We start from the raw sequence: 18,607 nt of genomic DNA, 5'->3' as shown, positions 1-18,607 counted from the left end.
CACATGATCAGTAAGTGCTGGTGCTGCATTATACCACTACTATGATTTCCTCAGAATAAATACCATGGAAACGATTATAAAAAGAGACAATTCCTGCGCACTGGGTACATGTCATTCCTCAGGCTGGGTACAGATGCATTTGTTCACAGGGCTCTCCTGCAGAAAACAAAAATATCCACAAGTTTTCCAATTTTGCTTATGATTTACACCATTAAAGCCATAATAGCAATATATGTGATTGAGCTGGCTGCAGGTAATCACGTAAATATATAGCCAGCCACCCAACATAAGCAGCCCCCCGACTGAAAACTCTGAACCGAAACTTAATGGCACCGTTGAAGAAATACTATAATAAAAATATTCTTCATTGGATGCGCATCAGAGAACTATCCCTTGGTCCGCACGACGTTACAGACATCTTCGGAAAATCTTATCTTCTTTAACAAATAGGGAATATGGCAGTAAACAGTTACAGGAAACCTAGTACACAATCTTGTAACAAGGAAGTTTTCACTGATTCCCATTCCGTTGAATCAGATCGTCCGGTATCCAAACAAACTGAAACGCGGCCAGCCAACCTAAGTGCTGCTTCAGATACTTACGTAACTGCCTCTCAGCCATTACCTCAAGTACTGGTTCATCTTCAATTAATGTAACATACCTCCTACCTCCTTTCGGAAATTCTGGATAATGTCATTACCTAATAAAAATAAATCGGCCAGACGACGGAAGGCTTCTCTAGCAGCGCTGGTTACTGGATCTCCGTATAAAGGACATCTGAAATACAAGGATGTTCAAGCTTGAGGACGCGGCACAGCTAGTCGAGGCTGCGGTAGCGGCATTCCGGTCCTTCGCCCGTAATCCCAATGTATGAGTACACATGTAGAAGAAACTGATGCTGTTGCAGGCACCGTCATTATTTCGAGTGGGTCTAATTCATCCATGAGTTTTTCCTGTTGGACAGCTACCTCAGAAAGAGAAACACTCTAATTTCCACTCTTCTTTCTACTTCTTGTGACCCAGTTTTTCTTGAGGACCGTAAAGGGGACCTGTGGATTCAGTGCATGAGTTGCGAACTGTGGTCCCACAGTAGATATGTGGGGCTTGAAAAGGAATTTGGTCACTTCTGCCGCTAGAGCAGGTTGGATATTGTAAACTGTCTTTTTCTTTTAGGATGATGTTACTTCAGAATTATATTTTTCCCTCTGATCATGGATTTGTATATTATTGTCACGATTTTAGTGACTATAGAAGGGGTTTGGGTTGGTAATCGGATTTACTGCACAATTATACAACTCGATACTATACTTCTCGACACACTAGGTCTTCTCAGTCTGTTACATTCTTGACTAGCCGTTGCTTGGTAGCGGCTTTTAACGGTGGACGTTCCCTTCTTCTGTGTTCCCGAACTGTCCCCGGCCTGAGCTATCAGCTTCTCAGAGCAACAGCTCGCAACAACTGGACCCCAGCTATTGTCTAGCTGACTGGCACTGGGCTCCATTTTCGTCGCCTCCTGTGACTCGCAGGGCTACGGTAGAAGTATCCGAACCCGCCTCCACACGCACTTCAGTCTCTAAAAGTCAAAATTATGTTACGACTGATGGTCAGTCGGCCAGTCTGTCTTAGTGTCAAGCACCCATCTGGGGCCTAAGAGCAGATATTTATTACTGTCAGACATTTGCGGGTTTGTTGATGTGGAAATCCCTCTTTGAAAAGAGGACGTATCTGTCGTTTATAATTGCTGCTCACCCTCGCCAGCGCAGTCATTCTCGGGTCCGGGTCCCGTGGTACTCATGACCATATTTTAATGTCTCAGATTCGAGAATTCCCCGACCTGGAGGGCCAGGTCCCCGTATTTATATCACCCAAGAACAGGGTGGCCCAGTTATACCCTCAGGCACTGGTTTCCTTTCGCCGCCTTCTACGATTCGCAGGGCTACGGTGTAGGTATTCGAACCCGCCTCCACGTGGGGTTTCTCTTGTGTCATAGTCAGTCAGAGTTACTTTGCGACTGGCGGTTTACCGCCAGTCAGTTCGTCTTGGCGCCAAACCCCTTAAGACTCAAGACCAGATTTTATAATAACTGAACCTTTGCGGGCGTAGTCCTTATGTAGCACCTTCTCTGGCGAGAGGATGTGGGTTTCTCTTATGAATATGCTGCTTCTTTGTCAAGTGTACGTATCGCACTTATAGCATAGGTTTACATGGTTAAGGGGAATGCCTTTTCTTGCCGGGAGGCGGTCAACAATAATTTGGAGTTGGGGTTTGAGATGTGTCTGAGAGCAGAGCCACATCTATATTTAAGTCTTGCAGCGGTTTACTGAGCTCATAGCGCCGCCTCCAATTATCATTTGCATTAAATGCTATGACTTTGACCGGGAAAAGTCAAAGTCAAAGTTACTTTACGACATGCGGTTTACCACCAATCCATTCGTCTTGGCGTCAAGCCCCTTGAAACTCACTACCAGAGATTTTTATTTTCAACTGAACTCTTGCGGTCATAGTCCTTATGTAACATCCTCTCTGACGAGAAGATGGGGTTGTCTCTTATGAATATTTGGTCTTTCGTCAGTTGCACATAATGCTCATATAACATATTACTGAAAACTTTTCCTTTTCTCACTACACACTAGTCCTCTGTCAGTACAGGCTTTGCAAAGCAGATCATGTCTATCTTACGTATCTCATGCTACAACGGCAGCTTAGTCAATTGGAAGGTCGTAAATTTGACCATCGCCAAGTTCGGCAGGGACTGCATAGAAAACACAATTCCTCTGTTGCAGTATAGTTGTTACTTAGCGATGGCATGACGTATTCCGTTGTTGCGTGCGCATCTATCGGCATGGACTGCGCACAAAACATCATTCCTCTGTTGTTATGGGCCGCTGCATAGTAACGATCGATTGTTGTGACTCCACAATTCTTGCTTTGAGCGAATATGTCACATTATCTATTATTTCACGCCACTCCTAATCAGTTCATATAATTACTATCATATTGCTCCTTACCGACTTTCGAAAGCATTTTCAATGTCTTGCATTCTGTGGGTTCCAAATTACCGGCACAATTTCTGGAACAGGATTCTTTGCCTGTTTTTAGAAAAACGCATATATTGTGATGAATGCTTAGTTTTCTTATATGTACATAATTTATAGGAAAATGAAATAACATTTCCTGCATATTTATATGTAAGCTGTAAAAATTATGACTACACCGAATGATATATTACTAAAGACAAAGTTGGGTTCCATATTACCCTTTCTCCTCTAATAATCTTACGTTATTAGTATTATTAGTAAAAATTATGACTACACCGAATGATATATTACTAAAGACAAAGTTGGGTTCCATATTACCCTTTCTCCTCTAATAATCTTACGTTATTAGTATTATAGCCTTCAGACTGAAGGTGGGGGCAGTATATTCTTTCGAAAGGTTGGTAACTGTAGTTGCAATCCAGAGGATAGGAATCTTCATAGTCTCTGCCGTGAGAACCTTATATCTCGCAGATGGACATGACCGATCATTCGTCATGTAGGCCTGCTTCGCGCAACCCTCTGCTCGGAGCAGCTTGTAAGAAGCGCATCTCCCGTTCTGGGAACGAGCTGCCCGCTCTGTGAAAGTTCCAACTGACGTGTCAGTGATATCTGAACAACGTGCTTCCATCTTAAATAATTTAAAAGCATAGATATGATAACTGAATATATTTTGTTCAGTATTCGTTCTTTTTCTTTTAATTTTATTTTACTGATATTTTTTCATTAATAACACGAAAAATATGATCCTTAGGATTAAAAAAATGATCATAACACCATCAGAATATCCAAGATCCAGACTGTTTTGGGGGTTTCGCTGTATTTAATTCGCGGTAGTTTTTTTAAAGCATCAGGATAGAAAGTCTTGTAAAGAGTGTATAAAAACTAGTAACTTGGTTTCAACAAATCAAGGCACTGGAAACCACAACTAGAAAAACTTACAATTAAATACAAATCATATAAATTGAACATTTAGACACATTCGACTTTCCCAAAAATTCTGACTTGTACACTCTTGTCAGCTTAACACACTTAAATCTCATAGAAGTACATGACTACCACTACTACTACTACTACTACTACTACTACTACTGCTACTTGCTACTACCACCACCACACCATGAAAAAAGTGGGGAACTAGTAGAGGTACAGCTCCACCATTCTTGACCTCAGAAACTAGATGAAGTAGTCAGTTTCATGCTCTGGCTGTGCTACTCCTGTGGTAAGAGCTCCAAGCACCCACTAAATAGGACTGACTGGATGCTGAGGAGAAGAGAAAAATCTCTAGCCCCTACTGGCCCATAGTCCATGCTCTACTGACTGCGAATAAGGGGATAATAAATCTCACTTTGTATTCATCATATAAGTTTATGTTTTTACATTGTCAGTGATCAGTTGCAATTTTTATGTGATCTCTTCAGTAAAACAGCTTTAGAGATTGCCATACAAGAGACTGAAACTGATGTAGGATGAAGTTGACATAAATATGCCTAATATTGACTGCCATAACTACAGGCTGCACGTCCCAACTCTACTGTCAGTGTGGTTGGTGCACTTGGAGATTCTGAAAATTGACAATATACTGAAGGTTTCTTTTCTCTAGAAGAAAAATTCTGAACACAAGGCACCTATCAGTAAACTCAACAGGTAACAGTATGACTTTGTGACAAAGCATTGGTATACCTGTTTATCAATTCATAGCTGGTGGTGCTGAAGTTGGAAGGAGTGGTCTTCTGGACCCTGCTTTGGTTGCCTGGAATAGCCTTACATTGGCTGATTCCAACAAACGTGAAAATATGAAATGAAATTCTTAAAATTCATGTTACAGTTAACTTTATCAGCTTGATATTTCTTGAAATTATGACTTTATTCTGGAATGGTTAGCATGAAGAACACTTTATTCCAGTTGACAGAATCTTGATGCTTTCTAGCTTTTCAGTGCTTTTAAGGAGAAAATAAGCTGTAACTCCATCACAGATACTGTCAGTCTTGATGTAACAGGTAAATTAATCAGGGAATTTCTCATTTTTACTGTAGGCAGTAATGTGAGGTCTAGTCCTTCAGCCAGGTGTGCCAACACTACTCATGGCATATGCTGTTTCATTTAGGGGTGTTTATGTTGTTCCACAACATGATTCTGTGTTATATATAATTAGCAACTGAATTAAATATATCAATAGACCAACACTACTCATGGCATATGCTGTTTCATTTAGGGGTGTTTATGTTGTTCCACAACATGATTCTGTTACATATATAATTAGCAACTGAATTAAATATATCAATAGACCAATCAGTTTATTATATTGAACACTACATGTTATGGTCGTGGTTGACCATCCTCAGATGTGTACATATATTATCATAAATAAATGGCGTTATATTCCTCAATATGTAATCAAAATTCACCCATTTTGGTCATATAGTAAAGTCATCTACCACTACTGAAACAAGTTACACTGGGAAACATGCTACAAACAGGAAAAAATCAAGTTCACAAAAAGCAACCATGGTGCATTATACCCCCAACACACTAAATATTCATATTCACAGAAATCCATTAGTCTTAACATACTGATTTACAATGACCATATGAAATACTACAAACCTTCTCAACACTATGTATCAACATTTTCTGCAGTTCCTAAATATATACATATGAGCTGGACACATGTAACAAAACATGAAGATATTCCGACCACACTATAGTAGTACTAACATATCAGCTACATATAATATATAAATAGTAATATGTAAATTCACACATAACATAAACACACCTCCCTATTACCATTCAATATATTCACATTTCATATGCCATATATACACGTTATTCAATTAATAATTTTCATACTTTCAATATATTCTTTGAAAAACTTTTAATTATATGGCCACAATGGATAAATTTTGATTATATATTCAGCAATATAGCCCAATATATTTATGATTATGTACGTATACACCTGAGGGTGGTCAACCATGACCAAAAGATGTAATGTTTAATATAATAAACTGATTGACCTATTGATATACTCAATTCAATCGCTTACTGTACATAACAGAATGAACACGTTGTGTGATGGCTTACAAAACCCTAAATCTATTTATACAACAGGATACAAAACATAAACCTAACTGTAGAATGTTTTTAGAAGGAATACTCTTTCCTTGGAAGAAACCTTTCCTTTACATAATCCTTAATATTATACTTCTTCTATTTTATTTTCTTTATATTCATTTATCAAAAGGAACTGAATTGAATTATTATTATTATTATGGAATGTGAATTCAGGAACTTTTTGTTTTTATTTCTTTTTCCATTAATTGAGGAGAAATTGAAGTGTGTATCAAAATCAGATGTTGTAAATTAAAAATATTCTGGAATCTATTTTCCAACCACAGAATAAGGTTCTTTTTAATGATTGATTCTTTTCATACTGTGTTCAGAAGATAATGATAAAGGATGGACACACACTTGCGATTTTGTACTTTTAAGAGGGATTTGGGCATTGCTGGCCATTGTAATTTGCATATATAACCATAATTCTGATACCATTATCATGAATAATATTTTAGAACTTCTTTTTCTAACATATTGAATGTATCTTCATTGATATTAATAAATTTTTTGTTTTGTCTGCTAAAATAATATATATCACCAGTGTAGATGTCAAACCATAAAGCATGTATGTGAAGCTCATGTGTCTCAAGTCGCCTCTTGAGGAATCCATAACTGGCAATATTCTGGAGCTGCTGAAGACAGTTCACCTGAAACATATTCTTACAGATTATTAGCTGTCCAGGAGAAATACATGATATATGCTGCCTTTATGAGAATCCATGAGAGGTTTTGATGTCGTTTATGCAGTATGTATTAACTACAGTTACACAGAAGATTTACCATGTATGGAAGTGTTACAAACATGTCAGATGAAAAATGTCGAACTTATTGGTGTTTGGTTTCCACCAACCTGAACTAGGATGGCAATCATACTGTGATAGGACTTCTAAGTCCATGAACTTTGGAATGCTTGGAACTGCACAGATGTTGGGAGATGTTCATTACCAGCCAGAGTCATGGTAAGCACCAATCCCCAGCAACCATGCACATGCACAATATTTGAAGTTTTTGAGAACACCATCACTTCGGCTGTCTATTGTGATGCTGTAAGGTAGAATGTCACACAAGTCCATGTTCAAGCCCACTTACAGTCTGGCTGCAACAGAGTGCCAAGGAGATGATAAGAGGAGGAGCCAGGAAGTAGAGAATGGGTGGAGGAGGAGGAGGAAGAAAAAGGAGAGCAGGAGGAAGAGGAGGAGAAGGAGGAAGTACATACAGCCAGTGACATTCACTTGTGACTAAGAGGGGGACAGTGCCAAATAAATCCTTTCTGACCGCAACCTACAGCACAGCCATTTCATATGATGATACTTTATGACTGATAAAGCATACAATGATAGAACAAAAAAATCGGTTTGCCATCTACAATGGCGTTATTTATGCATACAGCAACTAAACCCAACAAAAACAATCTAGAAATACAATTCAGGAAATGGTGTATGTTATTGTGACATGTATACTCATTGCTAGGCAATGGGCCAATAAACACGTTCCCACAACACATGCGCGTGCAACAATAGGACGTGTGTTGCTAGACAACGGAGCTGTAAACACTCTCCTCAACAACAGAAGATGGTGTTTTCCATGAAATCCACCCTGAGGCTATGTAACGAGGATGTCATAAAGCTAAAAGGGGAACTGAGTAAAGTTCTGGAGATTGCAGTCAAAGGTGATTGAGAAGAAATGGCAAGAAAGGAATTAGACATTGAAAAGAAGACTTCATTTGTGCTTTGAAGTTACAGTGAGACACTGATAAATCCATTGCCTGGTTATGACTAGTGAAGGCTGAGAATCCTAGTGCATGAGCAACAGTGAACTGGGAAGTGCATAGAATGGTAATAGCGCTGTATTATCTGTAGTCCCAAATTGTGTGAAAGTATAAAGTGCAATAAATTCAATCATCCAACCCAAAACCCGTCTTGTAAGTCACACCTACATGTGACATTCTTAAGAAAATTTGGTTTTAAGAAGGGAAAAAAAAAAAAATATTAAATTGAGAAAATTAGTAGGAATAATAAGCCAAGTGAGATGCATCATGTGCAGGGATCAGATCACAGAGAAAATGGACTAGTATAACAAAATCTCATGTTAGCAGAGGGTAGCTCAATTGTATTGTAATTTGCTTCTGGCTGTTACCTCTCTGTACCTGCTCCATGAGTTGTTAAATACAGACACAGCTCTTTTGTCAACCAAATATAGTAGCCATTTAATAATGACTGGTTTTTATGCTTAATTTAAAACAGTAATTTGCTATCAAAGAAGTGCCCAAGTGACACAACTTCATGAAACAATAGCACAAGGACACCATGCTGGACTGTCCTGGTACAGTCCAGCCAATAATAAGATTTAAAATTTTCACATCTCTGAATAATATATTATAAATACTGCCATGAGATAGTTTCTCAGTGATAAAAATAATTGTAATTGCTAAAATCTTTCAGTCTGAAGAATTATTGTTGCTTAATAATGATCATTGTTTCTGTAAATTTGTTCTACTCAATAATTTTTCCATTCTACAAAATTATAAATCCAGAACTGCTGGATTCCAGTCTCATGGAGAAGAACAAGAAGATGATGTTTCAATAGAAGCTGATTTCAGATCACAGAGCTGAAAAACTGAAAGTAGATTTCTCATAGTTTTGTCTGGAAAGCTTCTCTTAATTCATGCAATTGAACTTAATTTATATAATCATGGAAATATTTTTTGGACTTAATGTCTGGATTGAAGAAGAGTTTAGCATTTCAGAGGCTGTTTCTGTCTCTGTCTTCACGCAAAAATGAAGGTGCGAACTTACCGCAAAGCCAGTTAGGTAAAAGTGACGACTGATTTCACAGAAGTATAGCTGTCCTGAGAAAACGATGGATGATATTACACATGAAGACCCTTGGGCTTGGCATGCATTTTGTGAACACATCACAAGTACATGCCACAGATCATGATGTAACAACATATAAGTCAGTGGATACAAAAATGAGCAATACTTTTTAAGAACTTAAAGAAAGAAACTCAGTTATCTACAGGCAGATTTCTTCAATTGTAAACTAATCACACACCTGACATGGAATAGCCTACTCAGCAAGAGAATACCAAGTGTTCTCTGGTTTTTAATTAATACTACTAAATCTTATTGCAGCAACTGAATCATAATTTAATCCTTAAATATAAAGAATTTTACTGCTACCATCACAAAAGTGGTGGTTAAGTTATATGATTCATGAAGACACTATACATTAATTAAGGTTAAACAGGAGATACTGGTAAAGATAAAAAACTTAATTAATTTCATCCAATCAAATCAATACTATATGCCTTGAAAAGTGTTCTAAAACATTTCAAGCTATGCAATATTAAAATAATGATTGAAAAATCAGTATAATATGACAATTCGAATGAAAGAGAGTCAAGAGAGCAGAAAGCATTATCGACTTCTTCTGAGTATTCCCATAATAATATCTGTGTTTCTCATGTTACTAGAAAACAGCCTATCAAAATTTATACAAAATTGAAACCATCAACGTGGGAATCAGATTTCTTATATTTAATTACAAAGAAACACATTCCTTACTTTAAATGTACAAATATAGATCGGTGTGAAATTATATACCGTATTTATGCTTGTATAGGCCGCGTGCGTGTATAGGCCGCAGCACAATTTTCAGACAGAAATTATAGAAAAAAATAATTTTCTTGGAATATTATTTCAGGAGTAGAAATTATTCCGAAATTTGGCAACGTTAATTTTTTTAAATGAAGTGTGATTTCGAATATTTCGAATATAAGCCGCACCCCAGTTTTCCTCTTGAATTTTTTGGCAAAAAATGTGCGGCCTATACATGTGTAAATACGGTATGTGAAAAGGATGAACTTAGTTTGATTTACTCATGCATATTTAGACAAGAGGTATTGTACATTCCAGAACAAGATATGAGTACTGTTTCAGTAATTGAATCTACACATTGCATCAATAAAGCAGTTTCATATCCATGAAGTAATGATGTGGACCATATCAGTTTAGTTCTCAGCAGCTTTGACAGAGAGGCAGACTCAAAAAAGATTGAAAATTAGTTGTGGTGCATAGGATAGTGTCGGTTACTTCGAGATAAGGAAATCACTAGTTAATATACTCCTGGTTCTACTGTAACTGTACCTGTGAAAGTTTATCTGCAACAGAAAAATTGTCCTCAGGATCTATATAGGCTACAAACTTCCTCATTGGAGTTTCTGCTTGAAAGATGAGTGGTTTCTGATAGCCTGAAATTTCAAGCTGCTGAAATGTTGACAAAGAAGAAGATGCATGGGCACTTAGCCACGCTCGTAAAGGTGAAATGCGTCTGTTTTTCTGTGATGAAAACTCCTGACACTGTAAGGAATAGAGTAGATTCATAGCCTGAAATGAAGATAAAAACACTGTTTCTATTCTGATTAAATCATTCTAGCGCAGAGCTGTATTTTATGCTATTCTAAAGAAAGTTACAAAAAGAACTCTGTTCTGTATCATAAGACTCTTAACTCACTTAACTAAACTAACTTCATGAAGCAGGATCCTTCTCAAGAAGCTGACAGTAGCTCAGCTTGTCAAGAAATTACCCATATTTTATGGAACCCACCTAGCAGGCTGCCAGGTTGGCTGATAATACTAACAATATTTGATGAAGAGTAGAGATTATGAATCTCCTCATTATGCAATTTTCTCCAGCCTCCTGTCACATTCTCCTCTTAAGGTTAAATATTCACCTCAGGTATATGTTCTCAAACACCTTCAATCTATGCTCTTCCTTAATGAAAGAGAGCAAGTTTCAAATCTATACAAAACAACAGGTAAAATTAAACCTGCAGTCAATTGTTGTCGTTATTGGCTTTTTTTTAACTAACATGATAGATTCTATTAACAACTATAAAATTTATATGCAAAGCTCCAAAGATGGTAAGCCCTTATTGTGGTTTCACTCTGTCCATTCTGGTGCATGCCAGGATACTATATTAATTTACTCTTCTCATCCTTCCACCTTCTAGGTACCAAACCATTTTCAGACATTGCTCCTTCAGCAATCATCTGATCAGTCAAATTTTTTCTTAAAGCAGAAGATTAACTGGCAGTTCATTGCTACCTGGGGTTCATAAGACTAATGCCCAAGACCTAAGCAAATGACAAATAACTATGAATTTAACAGAGGTGATACAGATAGCAAATCAGTCTTTCACATGTTAGTGACCAGACGCATGGTTTAGATTGATTATCGAATGTTTATGACTCATACCTGCAGATAACTGTAAGGGCTATTCATAAAGCAACCTCCATTTATTTTAGGCAACTAATGTAGGAACAGGGGAGAGCTTGAGCACGCAAGGTAGAGTCACATGACTCATTGCCTTGTAAACCATCATGTGACAGGTTACCTAGTGTTTGTCTTGCCTCTACAGAGTGAGTTATGATGTGTCCTGCAATTGATAATTCTGCCAGCTGTGAAATTCAAGCTGTTATACACTTGATTCATACTAAAACATGAGTGCTGTGGAAATCAATCGTGAATTATACGTGATGTACAACAAAATGTAATGAATAGAGAGCCACAAACTGCAACTGCTCACTCACAACTAACTGGTATCCATCAAATGCCAACTGACTGATTGACTGGCCAGCTGACTAACTGCTAAATTGCTGCTGGTCCTCACCAGCACAGTCATTTTTGGTTCTGAGTTCAGTGGGACTCATGGCCATCTTTTACTGTCTGGTGGCTCTGGAAGCCTTCAGACACCAACGTTCCTGCTGACTGACTTGCCTGTGGCCTTTGTTATATAGCCTCAGCATGGGCCATGCAGAAAACACTGCCACCAAAAGTTCTTCTATTGTTGCATATTTACTGAGCTATTGCATAGCAATGGACATCTCTGGTAACAGATGGCATGATACATTTCATTCCAATAGAAAGAAGAAAGTACAAGCGTTTGAGTAAGAGTAAACATAATTAATCATGTTTGTTTTTTGCACTTTTGTGGAAGGAACAGTTTTTGAAAATATTCATACTTGAGAAGAAATATTAAGGTAGTCATGGTCAAACTGGAAACTAAGATCATGAACTGCATTAATGGGATGATGGGAATCCAAATATTCCCTCCTGCATTTATTGTAACTATGACTTTTCTGCCAGATAGGACGAGGATGGTTTCTCATTACTAATGATGTGAGATTATTTCCGGATATGACAACTCAAGCATAATACTCAGCCCTATGCACTTTTAGAGAAAACACAGCAGGGACTATGGGATATGGAGCCGAGGCGGTGGGAGTGGTGCTGCTAGAAACCAGTGTATCTGGGAGGTCTTGTGACCGGCCAATTCGATCAAGGTTTTCCGTGGTTTTCCTTGGTCCCAGAGCAAATGCTGAGTTGGTACCCAAATTCCACGTTGCACTGCATGCTTCACATGCAGCCCCCCCCCCCTCAATAGTAACATCATGAAACTTATTATACTATAACTACACAAGAATGACATGTCTTATATCATGTATAATGATCCATGGACACGAAATAACTGAAATGAAATGAAATGAAAGAGACACCCATGCATCATACCAGTCTTCAGTTAATCACATTTACCTTACAATCTGAGTGTCCACAAACTATTATGTGTTTGATATCATTCACAATACATCCTAGCTCTAATGCTGCTGGTTCAGTTGTTGTTGCTTCATCTAGGAAGTGCTGTGAATGAGGAATCAAGTTGCCAGCATTACGAACTGCAACAAAAAAAAAAGTTCTTGCATATTCAGCATATCATAATTTTTAACAGTGTATTAAAAGCATTTCTCACTGGTGTGGTGTGTTCTAGAGATCAGAAGGATTGGCCCTTTCAGGCTATAAGAGATTACTAATTACCATATAAAACAGGTCAAGTTGAGTGATTCACAGTTATTGTCTTGAACCTAAACATCAATCTGATATAGATATAAAAGAAAATTATAAATAAATGTTGTGTGCTTTTCAAACATTTATCATCTTACAAAAGTTATGAATACACATATAATGGCACTATGGTGGAGCCAAGCAAAGAATTCTCATGGATCATCCCTCATTCTGTCTATCCTCCCCTCCAGCACTTCCCTAAACCTATGCCCAATCTTCCACTCCTATTGGCTGGATTACTTGTTGTAGTATAGGAATGGGGTCTCAGCAGGTAGGATGGTAGAGTAGACGAACAGGCCCTCCCTTCATAACAAGTATCCCTACCACTCGTGACAGTTTTTTGGCCAGATCAGCCATGGTGTTGCTTCCACCTCAGGTGCAAACGCACAAAAAATTTAAAGCACTGAGATGGGAAGGTCTTCACTGTCATGATGGTGACATAGGGTATCATACCAATTGGTCACTTAGTATCTCTAATATTTGACACACATAGCTCATTAACGAGAGTCTGATGAAAGAATTCTATTCTTTCAAAGTCCTGAAGAGAATAAAGACACTCACCAACAAACATATCTCCTACATTGGTCTCTGTGAAACGAGTTGGAATCATTCTACTGTCCATACAAGTGAAGAATACAGCTTTTGGCTGGAAGGAAGTAGAATTCATTTTATAACATTGACTGTTAACTGTATGTTACAATTAGCAAGCACTGTAAAAATATACAATTTCCTTTCCACTTGTTGCAAGGAGCTATGAGGAATGTATATAATGCCTAATGTACTGAAGGATTCTATTTTACATAATGTGAACTGGCATATACCACCACATCATCTTAATCACCATATTACCAGCTTTAGGTCCTTTAAGGGTGCTGTATGAACTGCAAGGTTTGGAAGTGTTATAAAAAACTAGGGAATGATTACATATGCTGAATTGAAAAGAATTAAAGAGGAACTGGTCATCACCTTTTGAAGATACAGTTGTGGTATAAACCTGGAATGACTGAAGGTAGGCCTGAAAGAGCCAGTGCAAAAAAATGTATTTTTCACCAGGTATCATTAGAACAATAAAATCAAGAAGTGCAAGATGGGTGGGGCATATAGTATGCATGGGAAGGGTATGAATGCATATGAAACTTTGGCCAGAAGAGCCTCAAGTGTGCAGGGCACTTGGAAGCCACTGGAGCAGATGGGAGGATAATATTAAAATGGATCTTAAAATCGAGATGGGAAGATGTGTGCAGGATTCATGTGGGTCATGGCAGAAACTATTGATAATCTATTGTGAACATGTTAATGAATTCATGTAATTTTTTTAAGTAGCTACAAGCCGGAAGGTCACAGATTCAAGTCCCGATGAGGTCACTGGATTTTTTCAATTGACCTAATCCTTCCAGCTGCACTATGGCCCTGGGGTTGACTCAGCCTCTAACAGAAATGAGTACCAGGAATTAATTAAATAATTTTCCTGGGGAGTAAAGCGTGGTCGGCGCGTAAGGTTGACAACCTTACCGCCATCTTTGAGCCGATTGTCTAGATAATGTGGGACCCTCAACGTCTCACAACCCTATGGGCCTTCACGGCCAGGGAAAGCTTTACTTTTACTTGTAACTTTAGATATTTTTATGAACTTAATAAATAATTATTTAGAGAATTAGAAATCTTACCTCTGGCATCTCAGTATATACTATCTCTTATGCTCTTTGTGATAAAAAATAGAAACAAATTCATAGTAAATTCAGAGATTCATAGTACCAGACAGAAAAATAATCTCCATCAGCCTCTTGTAAATTTTAGTAAATACCAGAAGGGAGTTTACTGTTTAGGAACAAAGTTCTATAATAATCTACCACAATATATTAAGGATATATCGAGTGACACTAAGAGTTTTGAGGTACAATTAAAACAATTTTTATATTTACATTCTTTTTATTCTTTACAGGAATATTTTGGTTATAAATCTTTTTAAGGTGTGAGTAGTTGTCTTGCTTTACAATTAAAAGAAGACAAGGTTGTCAGTCTGTGTTCTGGTTTTTAGATGCTTAGATATACACAATTTTTATATTACTGTATACTAGTCTTTTATTTCAATTTATTATATAATTAATGTATGTTATACAAAACTCGTTAATGACATTATGTTTTAACTATTGAATTTTTAATTAACAGACTTGCATAAAACTGTACAAATTGTATAACGTTTGCCATTACTTTTGCTACTAAAATTAACTTATTTATTATATTGTGTATGTTTATCAGTATTTTATACAAATGTGCATGCTACTGGATGACAACTGTAATCCTTAGTTGTGACTGTAACAAGGACCATCTCCACATCCGCATGAGAATGTACTCTCGACAGGATTTATGGAAGGTGAATAAATGAAATGAAATGAATTGTTCGTCCAAGGGTAATCTAAATGTGATATTTTAAATGAATACAGAGCTCTGTTAAAACAACATATTTATTGAAAAAATTACGTTAGTTTTCTTCAGTGTGCCAACATACAATGTAAGTAAGTATGTAAGTAAACTGAAGAGTTCTAGCGTCAGGGGCGTCAGGGATATAATGGTGTGTAGTCACTTGAAAGTCAACCGATGTTTCGGAGGAATATGTCACCCTCCATGCACAGGGTTCATGAATACGCCAAACAAAAACCAGGGTGAAATATGTAGCAAGCAGATCTGGGTGTATTCTTCGACGTTAAAGACGGGGACGACATGTTACTCCTAAATGTCGGTTGACTTTCAACTGACTACATGATGTTAATCCCAGGCGATAAAACTCTTCATACCCACAGCTACAAGAACCTCAAATCCCCAATATTTAATAATAATAGGGTCAGCGCACACTGTGCAAGTTTAGTCTTTACAGAATTGAGTTAACGATGTAGGTCTTTTGGCACACGCTACCACATGGTATCCAATATTTTAACAGACATTTTTCTAAGTAACGTGTTTCGTTCACAAATGCGCATGCGCAAGGTGGTAGATCGAATCTTTCCGATCTGGCAATCAGCTGTTTGTACATTATTCAGTGTCATTGTAAGGGCAGATAATAAAGTTTCGAGTGCATTATTAATGCTGAGAGCTTACCTCTGGGCGATTCCGTACAACTTCAAACTGTTCAACCATTTTTTTGCGATCCGTTTGTCGATATTTCATGATCCCACGTAATATTCTATCCATGTTTTTATTGAAAAGTGGTCATCAAACCGTTCAGTGTTCGCAGGCAGAGGGGGGATGCCAAGAGAAGGAGGCGATTAAATGGAGTCAAGGGTTGGAAGTGGTGTTGGCGACTGTCACTGGACTGCGTTTCGTGTAGAAAGTGAGTGATGAGAGATGGTTATGTTTTACACGTATTTATGTCTTAAGGAACGAAATCAGGTTGTGTAGGTTGTGCGGGAGAACTGCGTTGACTGGGCCTTGCAGGACCTTGAAAATTAATTTGCATACGTTGCTTATGTAATATGTAGAGAAGGAATGGGCAGTAGAATTGAATGTGTATAGAGGATCTTGACATCATGAGACCCCATCTTATTATCCTCTAGATGAAGTTCATGTAAAAGCCCAAAATGTGTCAGGGTACTAAGCCATAGGCTCAATGTATAATTTTGTTTCATGATTTGCAGTTCTTCATGATTCTCATGGTGTTAGATGAATTACAGACCGTTGCTGGAGTTGTAGTCCTCTGTGGTACAGTTGTAGCAAAAAGGGAGTCATCAGTCAGAAGAACAGCAATTGTGAAATTCAATTCATATGTGTAATAATTATGTCCATTACAAGTTTCATACATGTTACATGCAAAGACAGGAAGCTGTTATAAAAAGCAGAGAATAACATTAAGAGCTTGTAATTAGGTGATGGCCCTAGAATGAAGTGTTAAAATTTCTGCCTGTCAGTGTATACAGCTGTGTAAATGCTGGATATCTTGAATGCATTGTAGTGTGAAGTATTGACATCTCTGAAGCAAACATCATTATTGCTAACATTACTCACTTCTTATGTTCTGAGGTTTAGTTACTATGTAAAATATTAGTTCAGTAGCAGGTTAGGTATGTTGGAGTGGTTTCTGTTAAATTCAATGTGCCTGATATTACAGAGAAGGGTTCAGTTACATGCAGGCCTTTTAACCAGTGACATTTACAAACAGCAAGATCAACAACAGAAATGCATACCGTGCAGTATGTATGAAAGAAAAACCAAGAGAAATAAGTGTTGCAACTGTAGTTATAACCTACACAGAACAACCCACATCCTCAAAGAACCAGGTATCAAGAGAACACTAGTAGAAATATTCCAAGGAAGTCCCCGTGGACTGTACAAAATGACATTAACATACAGCATCAGATACAAACACAAGATATAACTTCTCAGGCCGCAACACAGTACCACGAGTATTCTCCAGTATCATTTAAACTCAGCAGCCATCCCTGATAGCACACTAGGCATCTAGAAATAGCAGCTGCACCAAAGTTGTTACGTGATCAGAGTGATTCACAGTGCACACCTACAACGTAACTTCTAATCAGCTTTCGGACATGGAAACATTTATTTCAACTTTAGCTCATCACTTTAAACCTAATCTATAATTGTTGACATGGTGACACATTTGCTTCTCTTTTATCTCAGCAAAAATACTGTAATTCCTCTAGGTCTGTCATGAGATCACGTAGCTAGCAGCACCCAGTCTCTGTTCAATAACCATGTGTATAACAGATGTAAGAATAGCCTGATGATGGCCAGTTAAGCTAAAACATTAGTTTATAACCAAATGTATATTTGGGAACTGCCAACATTCAAGCAAATGTTACAGTGACAACACAAGTATCATTGCTTAGCAATGGCAAGTAAACATCTGTTTCTAGGCAAAGCCTACAACAGTACTGACAGTGACATGTTTTCTGTAGGTCCAACTCTAGGTTATATAAGAAGATACATTAAGTGGAAGTTTACAGGTCAGGCATACAACCATTCAAGTGAGTAAACTGCCGTGGTAGCAAATACTACTAGAAATAGGGCATAGTCTGCTGTACTGAGCCTAGACTGACAGAGGCCTTGTAAGTATTATACATACTTGATATTAAGACTCATTTGTAAGTGTACATAGTGACAGTGGACTGATACTATCGACTATCAGTAGTAGAGTGAATTTACCGACTACACAACACGTTTTTTATTATCACATCACTGCATGTTTCGACCTTAAGAGGTCATCTTCAGGTTAAAATTATTATTATTATTAATATTATTATTATTATTAATATTATTATTATTATTAATATTATTATTATTATTATTATTATTATTATTATTATTATTATATAATAATTTTTACCTGAAGATGACCTCTTAAGGTTGAAACATGTAGTGATAATGTGATAATAAAAAACGTGTTGTATAGTCGGTAAATTCACTCTGCTATTGATTAAAACACTCAACAGGATGCAAGAAACGATTAAAACTATCGACTATGACTGACAAATCACAGACCCATCTTCTCGTCAGAGAAGGCGCCCCACATGGACAGGACAGTAACTTTCATTTA

At 37.4% G+C, this 18,607-nt stretch overlaps 2 protein-coding genes across 5 annotated transcripts in view; one reads left to right on the top strand and one right to left on the bottom strand.

Moving 5' to 3' along the window:
* The window catches only part of LOC111863196, a 324,239-nt gene that overhangs the window by 263,977 nt on the left and 41,655 nt on the right, over window positions 1–18,607 (top strand). The window contains exon 1 of one of the 2 annotated variants that reach the window (XM_023849282.2): window positions 16,301–16,387. The exons of the other annotated variant lie outside the window; for it this stretch is intronic. Within the exon in view, the coding sequence (XP_023705050.1) occupies window positions 16,327–16,387 (61 nt within the window). The 5' untranslated portion in view covers window positions 16,301–16,326. Of the gene's footprint in view, window positions 1–16,300; window positions 16,388–18,607 lie in introns of those variants that run through there. 2 annotated transcript variants of the gene reach the window in all.
* On the bottom strand, window positions 4,992–16,266 carry LOC111863198 (beta carbonic anhydrase 1). 3 transcript variants are annotated; one of them, XM_023849283.2, is made up of 5 exons: window positions 16,156–16,266; window positions 13,621–13,705; window positions 12,754–12,893; window positions 10,305–10,544; window positions 4,992–6,803 (listed from the first exon to the last, which is right to left on the bottom strand). In XM_023849283.2, exons 1-5 carry the CDS (start codon window positions 16,246–16,248, stop codon window positions 6,594–6,596), a joined length of 768 nt encoding a protein of 255 aa, XP_023705051.1. In that variant the 5' UTR covers window positions 16,249–16,266; the 3' UTR covers window positions 4,992–6,593. The 3 variants fall into 3 exon arrangements, with proteins under 3 accessions (XP_023705051.1, XP_033606850.1, XP_023705052.1); XM_033750959.1 differs by having other exon boundaries at window positions 10,305–10,517; XM_023849284.2 differs by lacking the exon at window positions 16,156–16,266 and adding an exon at window positions 15,855–15,988.

Source organism: Cryptotermes secundus, unplaced genomic scaffold (assembly GCF_002891405.2).
Source record: "Cryptotermes secundus unplaced genomic scaffold, Csec_1.0 scaffold517, whole genome shotgun sequence".
NCBI lineage: Eukaryota > Metazoa > Arthropoda > Insecta > Blattodea > Kalotermitidae > Cryptotermes > Cryptotermes secundus.
This window is presented reverse-complemented; position numbering and strand designations above follow the sequence as displayed.

Excerpts from the sequence above, each read along its gene's own strand:
- LOC111863198 (XM_023849283.2), bottom strand. The coding sequence starts at position 16,248 with ATGGATAGAATATTACGTGGGATCATGAAATATCGACAAACGGATCGC. Across the intron at positions 12,894-13,620 it reads TGTAGGAGATATGTTTGTTG|TTCGTAATGCTGGCAACTTG; the intron begins GTGAGTGTCTTT and ends TTTTTGTTGCAG. Across the intron at positions 6,804-10,304 it reads TTGCAGATAAACTTTCACAG|GTGAACTGTCTTCAGCAGCT; the intron begins GTACAGTTACAG and ends AATATGTTTCAG.